This window comes from Dendropsophus ebraccatus, chromosome 3 (assembly GCF_027789765.1).
Source record: "Dendropsophus ebraccatus isolate aDenEbr1 chromosome 3, aDenEbr1.pat, whole genome shotgun sequence".
In the NCBI taxonomy this organism is placed as follows: domain Eukaryota; kingdom Metazoa; phylum Chordata; class Amphibia; order Anura; family Hylidae; genus Dendropsophus; species Dendropsophus ebraccatus.
In genome coordinates, this window is record NC_091456.1 from 109,249,660 (window position 1) to 109,265,640 (window position 15,981).

The window sequence follows — 15,981 nt, forward strand, 5'->3', positions numbered from 1 at the left end:
CGAACACTCAGGCCCTGACTGATAAAAACTTTTAACATGTTTCTGTGACATTTCAAAAAGAAAAGTCCCAACAGTACCTAGCAGCCAAGTCCAACATGGCCCAGTAGAGTGTTGGAAGCATGCTGGAAGGCCTACAATCCCAAGTTTAGGCAAATACATTTGTAAAGAGTCCCAAAGCATCCGTAGAATGGTATGATCAAAATTTAAAATAACCTCTTAAGGACATATGCTGTAACCGTACGGCATATGTCTGGAGGAGGAGTTCAGAGGGGGGGGGGCCGCGCCACGACCCCGCTCTGAACTGCCGCGATCCCGACTGCTATCTGCAGCATGGGACCACGGCTATTAGCGGGAACGGGCCGATTGCCGCTCCCACTAATTAACACCGTTAGATGCAGCTATCAAACATGACAGCTGCATCTAGTGTTATTTGCAGCCCATCCCTGGTGTCTAGTGGCGGGATCCCCCCCACGATACGATCGCGGAGGGGGGATCCCTTGGTCTTACCGGGCCGGGCCTCAGCATCGGAATGACGCTGATCCCGGCTCAATATTCTATTGCAATGGTCTGCAGCAGACCGTAGCAATAGAGCACCAATCTCGTGGATCGGTGCTGTGTTATAAAGCTTCACTGATCTCTATGTATAACATGTCAGTTTTTCAATAGGACAAGCGGCATAAAAATTAAAAAAAAAAAAACAAAGAAAAAGAATTGCGTTTTTTTCACAGCATATGTTATGCAAAAATTAAATCTGCCATTTTAAAGTACAATTAGTGACACAAAAAATAAGGGCTCATGTGGGTTTCTAGGTGAAAAAATGCAATGGCTATGGCCTTTTAAGCACAAGGAGGAAAAAACTAAAATTGGCTCCATCCTTAAGAGGTTAATAAGATCAGGCTGTAGCTGTTCTCATGAATTAAATTTGGATTTTCCATCTATAGATGCTGTTGGACTCTCTAAACATAAAAACATAAATTTGTTCCTGTGTGTGATTAAAAAAATTATTGAAAATAAAATATTGCTTAAACCTCTCCATCAAATAAATAATATGCAAAGAACTGGCAAAAAGAAATATTTCCAAATATAACTATTTGCCATTTTCTGCCCTAAAGGATTTTCGACCACTTTACTAAAGAGTGACTTGAAATTGATCACCACAATGCCAGTGGCCTAACGGAATACAGATTATCGCATCCCTCATGGAATAGTCATGATTGAGATAAAAACCTATGTTTTCTGTACTGAAAAAGAAACTATTTGCATCAAATGCTTTGTGTCCACATTAGTATTTACTACATTTCCTAAGAACCAATATGCAGATAAAATGTTTGTATATAAAGAGGCTTAACATGAGGTAAATATTAAATGGAGGCAAACTGACTTTTAGGACCCCTCTTAATTGTGACAATTGAGGATCCCAGAGTTCTCTTCTCACTCCATTACTCCTTTAGAAAATGAGTCTAGCTCTGTTCATTTAAATTTAACCTAGTCACAGCCTTGAAAGGGTTAAAAGCAAAGTCCTCAGTAGCACTCCAATCACCATAGGGGCCCAAACTGGCTTCCCTTCGGACGCAGATTTCACCCGGGTCGTGGATCCCAATCGGCCCAGTAGATGCAGTATATGGAAAATGGATAACAGCGTCCAATCATGCAAAAATATCTTTTATTCCTCCATTAACAGACAATGAAATGACGTTTCGACTCGTCTGAGTCTTTTTCAAATTTTTCAATTTGAAAAAGACTCAGACGAGTCGAAACGTCATTTCATTGTCTGTTAATGGAGGAATAAAAGATATTTTTGCATGATTGGACGCTGTCATCCATTTTCCATAGCCTTGAAAGGGTTGTCCAGGCTTAGAAAAAAAGGTTCCTTTCTTCCAGAAAATGCACCATACTTGTCCTTAGTTTAGGAGTGATTTTTTTCAGCTCAGTTCCACTGAAGCAAATGAAAATGAACTGTAATATCACCTTGGGAATAGTGTGGTGCTGTTTTTGCGAGAATGTAGCTGTGTTATTTTCTAATCCTAGATTTAAACCTTCAAACCTGGTCCCTCACTCTAGTTATCAATGTGGTCACAGTAGTTGAATCCCTATCAATATAACATGTATCACCTATGCAGTTGATACATATGTGTGTTGTAGAGGGTTTGGTATATCGCATTATTAACTTGTAGACAAGAAACATCACAGTATTAGACATAATATTGCAGACTAGACTATAATATATTGTATTGCAGTAAACATAATAAAAACAATAATACTTATAGATGGATGAAGATATGTATTGCTATATTACGTTTTTATTGCTGCTGTAGAGTCTCATGTTTATGTTGGTAAAATTGCTTGCTTGCTTAGAAGAACATTCATGGGAAACTATGTGATGGATGACACCTGCTTTCCTCTATATTTATTGGTCATTTTAACTGTGAAGATTGCTGCTGTGTCCGTTTTATTGCACAAGACATCCGGCATTAGGCACTGAAAATGCTTAATGTGAAAGTTACAAATGATCTTTAACCCCTATGTGCAATGTAATCTCACTAGCAGCTATTAGCTGGTCACACAGTTGCAGCCAACATAATATTTAAATGTAATCTGTCTGCTGTAATGTACAATCCAAACTAATGACACTGTTAGATATCTGTTAGACCAAGGAGACACATGGTACCTTTCATATATTTGTCTGTGATTCCTTATTCTCTGGTACAAGGAGTCAAAGAGGGTTTTCCAAGCTCCTGATCTGCTACAAGCTGGAGGAATGCTTAGTTTTTCCCCTTCCCCCTTACTAGAGAATAAAAGCATTTCTCTACTATCTGGGTGCACAGATGGATATATGAAATGTACCATGTGTCTCATTGTCTTAACAGCTATCTAACAGTGTCAGCAGTTTGGAACATGAATTGTAGCTGACAGATTCCTTTTAAGAAGTGGACTTACTTGTAAGAACTTGATAAAGATGTTAAGACTTTTTTTATATCTGAAAATCGTCTTTAAAGAGGCACTGTCACAATTTTTTATTTATTTTATTTAAGAAATCAACAGGAGTTGTGATTGCAAGCAGTTTTGCAATATACTCTCTTTAAAGGACATGTATCACCTAGATTAGTAAAATAATAAAACTTGTTTTTTTATTGTAATCTGTTTCTATTGTCTAACTGTATTTTTTTTATTTCACTTTTTATACTTTGTTATGGGGACCGCCATCTTACCTGAGCTGTTTAAATAGCATTTAGGGCCATGCTTTACAGCCAGGCTTATGGACATAGACAGAGTCTGTCCCCTTGAGATGAATGTGAAACATTACTGAGTACGCTTTGTAACCTTTGAAGAGGTAATTCCATAGGGAGGTTCTATTGTCTTGTATAGATGCTATCCATTTACTGGGGTCACCTTACGTTGTAATGATGTACAGATCACTTTACAGCAGACTCCTCTTATCACTACAGACAGAGCAGGAAGTCTCAGCTTAGTTTTAGACCCATTGGTGAGAATGAAAACTGCAAGATTTTAGGATAATTTTATAATGTTGATAGGAAAATGGAAAATTAGAAAAGACATCACAAAAAAGTCTTAAAAAATATGTTTAACATCAAAACATTCAACAATAAGTCGTATTCTGATGACACATTCCCTTTACGTTTTCTATGTTAAAGGCTGCGTTCACACTACGTATATTTCAGTCAGTATTGCAACCACAACCAGGAGTGGATTAAAAACACAGAAAAGATCTGTTCACACAATGGTGAAATTGAGTGGATAGCCGCCATATAACAGTACATAACGGCCATTATTTCAATATAACAGCCGTTGTTCTAAAATAACAGCAAATATTTGCCATTAAATGGCGGCCATCCACTCAATTTCAACATTGTGTGAACAGATCCTTTCTATGTTTTTAATCCACTCCTGGTTTTGGTTGCAATACTGACTGAAATATACATATACTGACTGAAATATACGCAGTGTGAACGCAGCCTTAAGCAACATTATACATATGGCCACTTCACTGTGCATTTGTACAGCTTCTGCACGTCCACATTAAGAAGCAGAGAATCCTAGCGGCGCTCACATTGTGTGGTCAGCTCTCCTGTCACACAGCACCAAAACTTCTGTAACCATAGAGTGGCATAATACTGACAAATTGTTGCATAACAAAGAGCATTGCCTTCTAGTAAGCATGCATAGTTGATAATATAATTAACAAAAGTTAATATAACTAAGTTATGTTTACGTTACATGCCCTCAGTTGATATACAACCTGCTTGATGAACAGTTGTCTTTCATTGCAGGAATGCGCAAAGGACTAGGACTTCCTGTATTTGTTTTTGTTTTTTTTAACAGAAAAAAGACGAACTAGCGGCATAAACCACAGTTTGTATAATGTTGATTTAAACATTTGCAATCACAACCACTGTTGATTTCTTTAATAAAACTATTGTGTAAGAGGTGCTCTTTAAATGATCCTGCCCTTTTTACAAGGATTCCCAACTATTTAGGAAAACCTAAAACAGAAACTACATCTAATAACATGGTCTCTATTATGGCTCTGTAAAGCATACACATAGAAACCTATTGTGTGGACAACACAGGCAATTCTCATATGCTTATATATAAATATTATTGCAATACGAATGAGTTACTACATCATCTGTTTCATTGACCTATTGATCTCTTTGTAATTATGAACAAGTGATGTGGAAATCCCAAGCCAGGGTGATATAATCTCAAACAGATCCTATTTTACATCTGCTGTAAAAAGGTAAAGCTTAAGAAATGTGCCTTACCTACCTGGTTCCGTGTTTTGTGTGATTTCTGTAGCCACACTCTCCATTGGTCATACAGTTTGATACTGAGGTTGGAGCAGCCATAGGCATGTTTCTTGACCCATCCAAAGAATTGCTTCAACTCTCGACGTAAGGTAGAATTCTGCTCCCCACTCTTTGGATCACATACCCCAGTTATCCTTTCTAAAAAATACAAAATACAGTCTATTTGTATGGCCTATTTATGCTATAGTTGTAGCACAAATAAGTGTGTATATGTGAGTGTGCATGTTAAAAGGTGCAGTACAAGATGCACAGCCAAACACCTTAGTCATCTGGAGGTGAAAAATCCATTAAGTAAAATTTTATATTGTAAAGGAGCTCACCTACAGTCTAAGGTCAAGTATCTGAGGAAAGCTTCATAACAAGCAATAATAGAGGAGTCAAAAGAGGTGATATACAATCCATAAACACTGCAATGGCTTTTCTCAGATACTTGAAACCACTGATATTACTTCAGTAAGACCTAGAACAGACTTTTATTTTCATCTGGTAAATCCCGCAGCTCACAGGTGATATTAACCTCATCTCTGGAATGATCTGCATGAAAACGTATCACGTCTGTATACGGGATAAACAGCACAGTCCCGGGATAAATAATGTCATTTTAATATTCATCTAGGTTTGCCTTAGTGGTCAGAAATAATATTTTTAGAAATGTTTCATCAGCTCAATTTGAAGCCTACCCCATAAATATACATGTGTATTTCTAAGTAACTTGTCAGGGGAGTTAGTAGAGCTGTTTTCTTCAAATCCTGTTTATATCTAGGATTATAAAAACCGGAAAATAATAACATGGAGATCAGTTAATAAATAAGAAACAGAGGCCTGTTGAAATTTGCTGGCACCAGATAAGGTATAAAAAACAAGAGGTATTTCCCCACTGGGAAATAATTTTGAAAACTGGCTTTTTCGCAAGAACACCAGGTGTCGGAGCATAGTTAAGACATTCTTGAATAGGAAAAAGAGCAGTCTGTAGACTATTAAGTGTTCAGCCAACTCTGCAAAACCCTATCTGCTCCAAATATCATCAGTATGGATGATAACATTATGCCATAAGCTACATCAGTTTTGTCACAGCGAATCTAGCCAGGTTGTACTCTAACTGCTAAAGAATGTAAAAGATATCCTACAAATAGGTCATGACAATGCCGATACTAAGCACTAGGTGCTTATTTAATGTGAGTGAATAAATGAAATATACCTGCAAAGTATATTAGATTATTATTTTGCATGCTTAGGTACCTATAATTTAAACAAACTTCTGACATGTCATAGTGACATGTCAGAGGTTTCTATCAGTGTGGGTCCGGGTGCTGAGACCCCTAACAAATGCACTTTGCCTCTTCATATCTGTCTCTGTAGCAGTCGACAGAATTATAACGGAGGTCCTATAGAACTTGGTACAGCAATTACCAGAAGTCCCATAGGGCTCCATTATAATTCTGTCAACTTAAAGAGAATCTGTCACAAGGTTTGTTCCACGTTAAAAGAGAGAAGCATAAACTAGTGACAGATAGTTTTATGCTTCATTTGAATATTGAGGACTATTGGGCTCACACACATAATGGAGCATCAGCTGCACAGAAGAAAGTAAGTAAGGGTACAAACACACACACCGTATACGCAGCGTATTTACTGCTGCAATACGCAGCAGATACGCAGCAGATTAGATCTAAATAACTGAACACAGCATCAAATCTGAACCACCAAATCTGCTGCGTATCTGCTGCGTATACGGTGTGTGTGTTTGCGCCCTAATACATCATTCTGTTCAGCTTCTCTGTCACTAGTTTATGCTTATACTACCCTGAGATAGGTCATCATAAACCTGCTGACAGAGTCTCTTCAAGAAATGAGATGGAGATAGGGATGAAGAGGCAGAGTGCGTGCTGCTGTGCGCATCTGCTCCTTCATTCTAATATTCGACTGGGGTCTCAGCACCCGGATCCCGACCGATACAAACCTCTGACATGATGGGTACCCTTTAATATACATGTAACAAACAGCAAGTGTGGACCCACTATGCTACTTAACCAGTTTGGATTTGGAGCACACCAGGGAGCGTAGTTTAAGTGCCCTCTAGGTATTTATCCTACATCCCGCTCCATGATGCAGAAGCTAGACTTTTGCGGCTAGATGGCACCAGGTAACTCCACCCGTGTGGTCCCCATGTGAGCAGCAGTTGGTTCCCCAAAACCAGAGTTGGTGCATGGCACCAGGGAACAAGCAGTGTATGTGGTCAGCAAGCCAGGGATTAGATGGGTATTGTAGACAGGGCAGGAGGCTTTAGAGGCAGGTCAGGCAATCAGAGTCAGCAACAGGAAACTCAGGCAGAGCGTCAGGCAAAATACAGGGGAATACAGCAGAAACAGGAGACAGATTTCTTGGAATGCTATACTCGAACAACAATCAGGCAGGCGAGGGGCAGTTCAGGGCCGCTTCTGCTATGAGGCGGAATGGGTATTCCCCCTCAGGTGGCCGATTCTGTGGTCCCGGAGGGGGTGGCATAGTCTTCCCTGCTGCTGTCATTTTTGTTAAGTTTACCTTAACGAACATTGACAGCAGCCACAGCCCTGCTCAGAAGCCTCTCCCCTCTATCCCTGCCATCCCGCCGCCCACGCTCACTGTCGTCCCAACGTCCCGCTAGATCCGGTCGGTGACATCACCCTCCTCTGCTCTGCACCTTGGTGAGTACCAGGGCTGGCAGGGGTTGCATCGGGGGAGGGGATTTCTGGCACGGATGATGAATGAGGAGGTCATCTGGAGTGCTGGGGGGGATAGTTAGGGGGCGGGCGGGCATCTGAGGTTCCATGATGGGGCAGTCGCCTGAGGTTTGCCTCCGGCGGCAGATAAACTGGAACTGGTCCTGGGGCAGCTGGAGCTGGTTTAAAGAGGTGCCAGTGGCTCTGGATTGGTAGACGGCAGAAGCAGATGGAGACAAGCTGACTCTATATATCCAGAGCAGTTGGACGCCTGTGCACCCTTTTGACCACAGGTTTCATTGCAGCAAAAGGAGGAAGAAGACGCCAGACGACACAAGCAGCCACAGGACGAGAATAGAGCTAAGCAGAGGAGCAAACAGGACTGCACCGCCTCTGGTGAGTACTGTAATGGCAGTGTTACAGTACTCTTGGACCTTATGTGGGCAAGAAGCCTTTTGAGAAGCGCAGGGGCATGGAAGGAAGTATCTCTTCCCTCTACCCACCTTACAGTCTAGGATTTTATGTCTTATTCTGAGTCCATGTCACTAGGGATATATGTGGATGAAGTTGCCTGAAGTATTAATGGTTATTTATTATTGTAGATGAACTCTGCACAGGGAAGAAGTTGCACCTAGCCGTCTTAATGTGCATAAACAAAATGATGCAGGTAGCTCTCCAGACTCTTGTTCACCTGTTCTACTTGGCCGTTGGTCTGAGGGTGGTACCTGGAGGAGTAATCCAAGTGGATCTTTAATAGTGAGTAAAGCACCCTCAAGAATCTTGTTGTGAACTGCATTCCCTAATCAGAGACAATATGAGAAGGAAGGCCATGCAGGTGGAAGATATGAGCCACGAAAAAGCCAAACAGGTGGCAGATGGTAGTTCCATGAGTGGAATGAAGTGGGCCATCTTAGAGAAGTGGTCCACAACAACCCAGATTAAAGTACAGCCAGCAGATAGGTAGAGCTGTGACAAAATCCAGGCTATATGTATCCAGGGAGATTCAGGGATTTATAATGGCTGCAGGAGCCTAGCAGGTCTGTTTTGAGTGGCCTTGTTCCGGGCAAAGCTGGTACATGCAGACAAAAAGTCCAGAACATCCTTGGCAATGGTAAGCCATCAATAGTGCTGGGTTACCATGTCTAGTGACAAGCCAACTTAGAGCTGTGTCCCCAGACAAGGACCAATTTTTGTTTGGCAGATGGCATAAACATCTCCCTGGGTGGAATTGGCCTTGATCACAACTGGAGCCACACTAACCAGCCAATCAGTGTCAATATCATATTGTGGCTCCTCACAATATACAGTGACAAAAGGCCACAAGTGTGCATCAGCCCTGACTGCAGGCTGGAAATGTAATTGGAAATTTAAGTGAAGAAAAATGCCCATCTGGCCAACCAGGGGTTCAGATGTTGGGCAGTCTGTAAGTAAACAAGGTACCTGAGGTCTATGTAGATTATAACTGGATGAGCAGCTCCCACTAGCAGATAGCGCCATTCCTCAGGGGCGAACTTGATGTCCAGCAGTTTTCTATCCCCAAATGAAATATGTAACTCTTCAGCCAGGGGAAAGAGTTTAGAAAAGAAGCCACACATGATCATCTTGCCCTTGGAGGTCTTCTGTAGCAGAACTGTGCCTGCATCCACAGAGGAGGCAATGACGTCCAAGTAGAATTGTTTGGAGACATCGAGTTGGTGTAGAACAGAAGCTGCCGCTAAACATTTCTTCAATTGGAAGAAGACAGCCTCAGCCTTAGGTGTCCAGAACATGAAATCCACCAATTTCTTCATCAGGGCAGAGATGGGAGCATTGAGGGATGAGAAGTAAAAATTAGAAAAGCCAAGAAAGCCCGGTATAGCTCAGAGCCCCTGTGGACATGACAAGTTCAGAACAGTGGATTGCTTTTCCAAATCCATCTGGAGCCCTGCATCCGAGACTGTAAAGCCCAGGCATGGTACCGAAGGTTTCTCAAAGACACACTTCACAAGCTTTGCATATAGCCTGTTTTCCCTCCACCGATGTAAGACCAGGCAAACATGTCTCCAGTGTGAGGTCATATCTGGGGAATATATCAGAATGTCATCCAGGTATATCACCACACAGATGTTGAGCAGATCACAGAAGACATCATTCACAAACTCGTGAAAAACTGCTAGAGCGTTGCAGAGGCCAAAAAGCTTGACAAGGTTCTCGTAGTGATTGTCACTAGAATAGTCTCTTATAAATGTATTAATGTATTCAGTTGCCTTTTGCATTAGAATCTATATTGTGTAGCAATGTCTACAAGCAGCAATAACTTTATTATTATACAAACCATTTGTGCAGTTCCCTTGTTGGCATTTAAAAATGGAATTATGGTCCACTTACACATACAGTGTTTTCAACTGAATGCTTTTTGATGCTGCAGGTGGTATTAGTCTCAAAGGTAAAGGTTAACCCTATGTTGTTTTTGTTTAGGGACCTAATGACAGTGACATTCAGATTGTGTGTCTGACCAGAGGATGAATATGTCATCAATAAAACAGGATCAGAGTATTGCCAATTCTTGAAGGCATTCCCTTTCTTCTGAAAACACATGGCTTCATCCCATCAGTGCAGAGTTTTATACTTGGGAGCACAAGGGCTCTTCATTGTAGTGTCCCACAGCTTGTAGTAATTTCAGCAATTAAATAGAAAGTAACAATTAATTCCATGGTGCATAGGTGGTAGCTGACTGTCCACGTGCCCTTCCTATGTGGAACAGAGGAATACAAGACCTTAATGTCAATACTGGTAAGTAGGGTATTTGGCTCAATAGTAAGGTTCTCTAATTTTCTAAACAAGTTCATACTGTCCCTAGTAAAGGATGGTAGGGTATGGACAAATCCTCTCAGGACTCAACATAGTTTCCCACATTACGTATAAAACTGTAGATTCTTAATCCACTGTCCAAAGGTTTGGTGTCCTCATGAATCTTAGAAAGGGCATAAAAAAACATATTCATTTTCATCCAAGAATTTTCCATCTCTTGCACCTAATATAATACTGTTCTCATTGTGCCGTCCAAAATAGTTTACTGCAGAAATTAGCTGAATACAGATAGTTACCCTAAAAATAGTAGTACAAAACAGATACACAGTCTCACTTACAGTACACCCTACAGCAAGTACTGTCAAACATAGCCTCACCAAAAATAACTATGTCATCCAATAATGCCCCTGAAAGTAATAGTATCACAGACACCCCTGACAGTAATAGTTGTTACCTACAGAGCTCCCAAAAATAGCTAGATAATTGTTTTTCAGTCAATATTGCTTGACTGCTTCCAAAAGTAGCCATGCCCATGCATCCCTAAAATTATAGTGTGTAACGCCTGGAGTAGTGGATCCACTGGACCGTCACCAGCGATGGCACTGACCTCACCAGGGAGCGGAGTCTAAGGGGCCGCTGGTTTTCACCAGAGCCCGCCGCTGCGGCAGGCGACCCCCAGGTCGCTACCCCTGGCTTGGTTGCTGGTGACGGCAGGCGAGGCGTGGCAGGAGCAGTAGGCAGGAGATGGTACTGGCAATGGTCTGTAGGTGAGACCGCACGTGACAGACTGAACACAGGAACTAAAGGGTAACGGGGAACCAGGAACAAGGAGTGGGGACCAGGTAGCGGACAGGAATCAGGAACAAGGACTAGGGACCAGGTAGCGGACAGGAATCAGGAACAACAGGGAGCTGGGCCAAACGCTATGGGAAGCATGTAGAGGCTCCAACACAAGGGACAGGGCATGCTGGGATTTATAGGGAGTGCTAGGTGCAATTAACCAATTAAGGGCGGACTGGCCCTTTAAATCTGAGACAGCCGGCGCGCGCGCGCCCTAGGAGGCGGGGACGCGCGCGCCGGCCGGCACAGACGGAGACAGGAGCGGAGGAGAGGTGAGGCGCCCCCAGGGGCCGAACTAGCAGCAGCGCCGGGTCCCTGCACAAGGACGCAGGCGGCTGCATGGGGCAGGAGGAGGCCGCGGTGGTGGCCCGGAACACGGGCCGCCGCCGCGGCCGTGACAGTACCGCCCCCCCTTTGGCCTCCCCCTCTTTCTTGCCTGCAGAAGGCGGCATCAGGCAAATCTTGGTATTCCGCCGGTAGGCCGGACAAAGGCTTGGCGGGCTCGGGTGACAACATAGAATGCTTAGGCTGAGGTGACCTCAGACACTGGTTGGAACAGTCCTGACCCCAACTGAGAATCTTCCCGGTTCTCCAGTCCAGTTTAGGGGCATGTAATTGCAGCCAAGGGAGTCCCAGGAGGATGGTGGAAGAAGAATGGGGCAGGACGTAGAAGGAGATCTTTTCCAGATGTGAAGTGCCCACCTGGAGGACTAGAGGTGCGGTCTGGTAGTGCACATGGTCGGTAAGAATCTCGCCCATGACCGAGGAGATAGACAGGGGTCTGGCTAGTGGTGTCACGGGTAGCCGCCATCTCTGGACCAATGTAGCCGCAATAAAACTGGCTGCTGACCCAGAATCGAGAAAGGCAGTAGTTTGGTGAGTTTGTCCTGAGGGTGTCTGGATGGAAACTGGCACAGACAAACTTGGAGAGGTGGCATTCACACTCAGGGAGACCTCTCCCACCGGACCTAGGTGCTGGAGTTTCCTGGACGCTTGAGGACGTTGGGGACATCTCAGCCGAAAGTGATCCGAACCACCGCAGTAGAGGCAGAGATTCAGCTCCAGACGACAAAGTCTTTCATCAGGCGTCAGGTGAGCCCGTTCCACCTGCATAGGAATCTCAGGAGTCGACTGGGACTCCGGAACGTCAGGATACTGGAAGACCAGCGCCAGCTGGTGATGGCGACGGGACAGGCCTAGTCGCCGTTCATGCAAGACCTCCTCCTCCCTCTCAGAAAAACGAGTATCGACCCTGGTGGCCAGTAGGATGAGTTCGTTCAGGGAGGTAGGTAGGTCTCGGGCGGAAAGCACGTCTCTCACCCGACTGGACAGACCCCTCTTGAAGGTGGCTATTAGAGCGGCCTCATTCCAGTCTAATTCTGCCACAAGGGTGCGGAACTGGATGGCGTAGTCACCAACAGAGGAGCTCCCTTGAGAGAGGTTGAGGAGAGCAGTTTCAGCTGAAGAGGCACGGGCAGGTTCCTCAAAGACAGAGCGGAACTCGGCCAGGAAAATTCGGAGATTAGCAGCCACAGGATCATCACGGTCCCACAGTGGTGTGGCCCAGGCCAGAGCTCTTCCTTCCAATAGGCTGATGATGAAAGCCACTTTAGAGCGCTCGGTGGCAAACTGACTACTTAAAAGTTCAATATGCATGGTGCACTGAGTCAGGAATCCTCTGCACAACTTGGAGTCACCAGCGTATTTGCTTGGGAGAGCCAGTCGAAGTGTAGAAAAAGCAGCAGGAGGTGGTGTGTGCTGGGCTGTGGTATGCTGCTGTAAGGCGGCAGTGAGTTGCTGGATCTGCTGCGACTGTTGCTGGATTTGTTGCGCCTGTTGGGCGACCACTCGGGCTACTTCGCGGATATCAGGCACCTCGCCGGGATCCATGGTTGGAGCCTACTGTAACGCCTGGAGTAGTGGATCCACTGGACCGTCACCAGCGATGGCACTGACCTCACCAGGGAGCAGAGTCTAAGGGGCCGCTGGTTTTCACCAGAGCCCGCCGCAAGGCGGGATGGACTTGCTGCGGCAGGCGACCCCCAGGTCGCTACCCCTGGCTTGGTTGCTGGTGACGGCAGGCGAGGCGTGGCAGGAGCAGTAGGCAGGAGATGGTACTGGCAATGGTCTGTAGGTGAGACCGCACGTGACAGACTGAACACAGGAACTAAAGGGTAACGGGGAAGCAGGAACCAGGAACAAGGAGTGGGGACCAGGTAGCGGACAGGAATCAGGAACAAGGACTAGGGACCAGGTAGCGGACAGGAATCAGGAACAACAGGGAGCTGGGCCAAACGCTATGGGAAGCATGTAGAGGCTCCAACACAAGGGACAGGGCATGCTGGGATTTATAGGGAGTGCTAGGTGCAATTAACCAATTAAGGGCGGACTGGCCCTTTAAATCTGAGACAGCCGGCGCGCGCGCCCTAGGAGGCGGGGACGCGCGCGCCGGCCGGCACAGACGGAGACAGGAGCGGAGGAGAGGTGAGGCGCCCCCAGGGCCCGAACTAGCAGCAGCGCCGGGTCCCTGCACAAGGACACCGGCGGCTGCATGGGGCAGGAGGAGGTCGCGGCGGTGTCCCAGAACACGGGCCGCCGCCGCGCCCGTGACATAGTGCTCCCCCATATTGCTCCCCAAAGTGACTGTGCCAAAGTGCCCCCAATTGATAGTGTTCAACCACTATGCCCCATTAGTAACTGCTAGAGTGTCTCCATTAACAACAGTGCTCCCAAAAGTGGAGCCCAGTCCCCCCAAAAGTATTAATGTTTCCAACTGTACCCTTAAATTTAGTAATACATGGAAGACATCTGCATGAGATACTATTGCACTGCCCTGCTGTGTAGATCACCTTCATTTAGTCTACAGGCCTAAAGTGACCAGTAACCTATGAGAATGGAAGGCAGTACTAAGGCTCATGTGATCAGATGTAGAATACAGTTGGTTGTCCCTCATGGGGTTTTATCAATGGTCTGAAGGGGAGGATCAGTTTCTTTTATATTTATGGTGTTACCAACACAAAAGCAATACATGTAACAAAAAAGAACATTAGTTTATACGGTAATATAATACTAACCACTTCTTGGAGTAGATGCAGCAGTGGGATTGCTCCAATCACTCCAAATTCCTGCTTTTTTAGACCCATAAATTCCAAACGGGTTACACCGAACCTGAACAAAATAAACCGTTCCCGGCTTCAACCCAGCTAGGCGACAGGATGTCTGGTTTCCCACATCATCGACTACCTGGAAGGAAAACAAACAATCTACTAAGTAGGTAATACATGTACGGAAATATATATCTATAGATAGAATTATTGGGAGGTTTTCCACAGTATAAGAGACAAGTAAGAGATCGTACAGGGTTCAACCTCCAACCCTCCCCCCCCCCCCCTGGCAATCTCCAGATCGGCCCCTGGCTCCTTTGTTTTGAATACAGCCGTGGGTATGGCACATAACCCACTGCTCTATTTATTTTCTATGGAGCCGCCAGAAAGAGCCAAGTGCGGTACCCGGCTCTCTTTGGCATCTCCTCAGAGAATGAATGGAACCACCGGAATGAGCCAGCACTCAACTCTTTCAGGAGGCATTATACTGTCGATAGAAGACAAGTTAGTTTTAAGTGGAAAACCTCTTTAATAATTCTGTCTATAGACACATATATCCATAAATGTATTAGCATGTTATGACAGAACTATTATGATCTATGACACAATGAAGAAAATAAGACATATATACCTTCCATTCCATGCTGTCTTCTACTCTATAGCGAATCTGGTATTTGGCTTGAAAGAGGAAGTCTTTTAAAGCAGGGGGAGAACTCCATCGTACACTCAGCTGATCTTCCAAATCTCCTACCCGACTTACATGGACATCTGATGGGGGGTCTGTGGTGACTAAAACAATTATCCAGACACAGTTATAATATGTATTCACAAAAAGCTAACTAAAAGAAAAATGTTTTATTTTATTAGTAAAATGCAAAAAAAAAAAAAATTCTGAAAATTCAGTGCAGAAAATTTGTTCACGTTTCAGAATAATTCCTCTGGAAATCTTTGTGGAATTTTACGTGTGATGCAAATATTTGTTTTACAAAATATTGAAGATGCACTGCAGATTTATTGAGGATTTTCCCCATGGATTTCAACAGGGAAGTCAAAATCTGCAGAAATACCATAGACGAAGATTTAAAATACACTTGGTGAAAGTATGTGGTATAATGTATAATTATGAAGTCACCATTCACTGTTGTAGAAAAGCCGGGAGTCTTGGGGGTAAATTGGAATCCCTGCTCCCCTATGCACATTTCGTAGGGTGCTACTTAAAGTGACACTGTCACCGCCTTTTTGCATTCTGACTTCTCTACACAGGTGTAAAGGGTAAATTTAGCAGTTTTCATACCTTATTTTATATCATACGTCATGGTGCTTGTTTCAGTAAAAAGTGATCTTTTATCATTTTCGGTATGTGCTATCTGGGCGGGGCTTCATGACCTAAGCACCACTTAGCCCCGCCCACCATGCAGTCAGTGGTCCCACCCCCATGACGTCATTGGCGCAAGGCCATTGTTATCCCCCTGCAGTAGATGTGTGCCATACCAGGAGACCAGACCCAGAGCGGGGGAGAAGGAAGAAGAAGGCCCAGCTGCAGTGCTTGAGTGGAAGGGAGGTGAGTGGGTTGTACATTATTATTTTATTCGGGGGGTTAATTGGGGGGCTAAGTACCTGCTAGGTAGTGTCAATGGGGGTAGAAGGCTACTTAGGCTAAGCAGAAGGGTTAATTGACTTTTCCCTATGAACTAGGTGCTGTGTGCTCTGCACAGCAAG

General features: G+C 44.4%; 1 protein-coding gene across 3 annotated transcripts in view; it reads right to left on the minus strand.

Annotated features, from left to right (window-relative positions):
• Positions 1–15,981, minus strand: part of CRLF1 (cytokine receptor like factor 1) — an 88,764-nt gene that overhangs the window by 14,223 nt on the left and 58,560 nt on the right. For 2 of the 3 annotated variants that reach the window (XM_069964500.1, XM_069964501.1), the window contains exons 5-7: positions 14,894–15,051; positions 14,233–14,401; positions 4,789–4,967 (exon numbers count right to left, since the gene is read on the minus strand). In XM_069964500.1, the coding sequence (XP_069820601.1) occupies positions 4,789–4,967; positions 14,233–14,401; positions 14,894–15,051 (506 nt within the window). Of the gene's footprint in view, positions 1–4,784; positions 4,968–14,232; positions 14,402–14,893; positions 15,052–15,981 lie in introns of all 3 variants that reach the window. The other variant, XM_069964502.1, reaches the window with a different exon arrangement.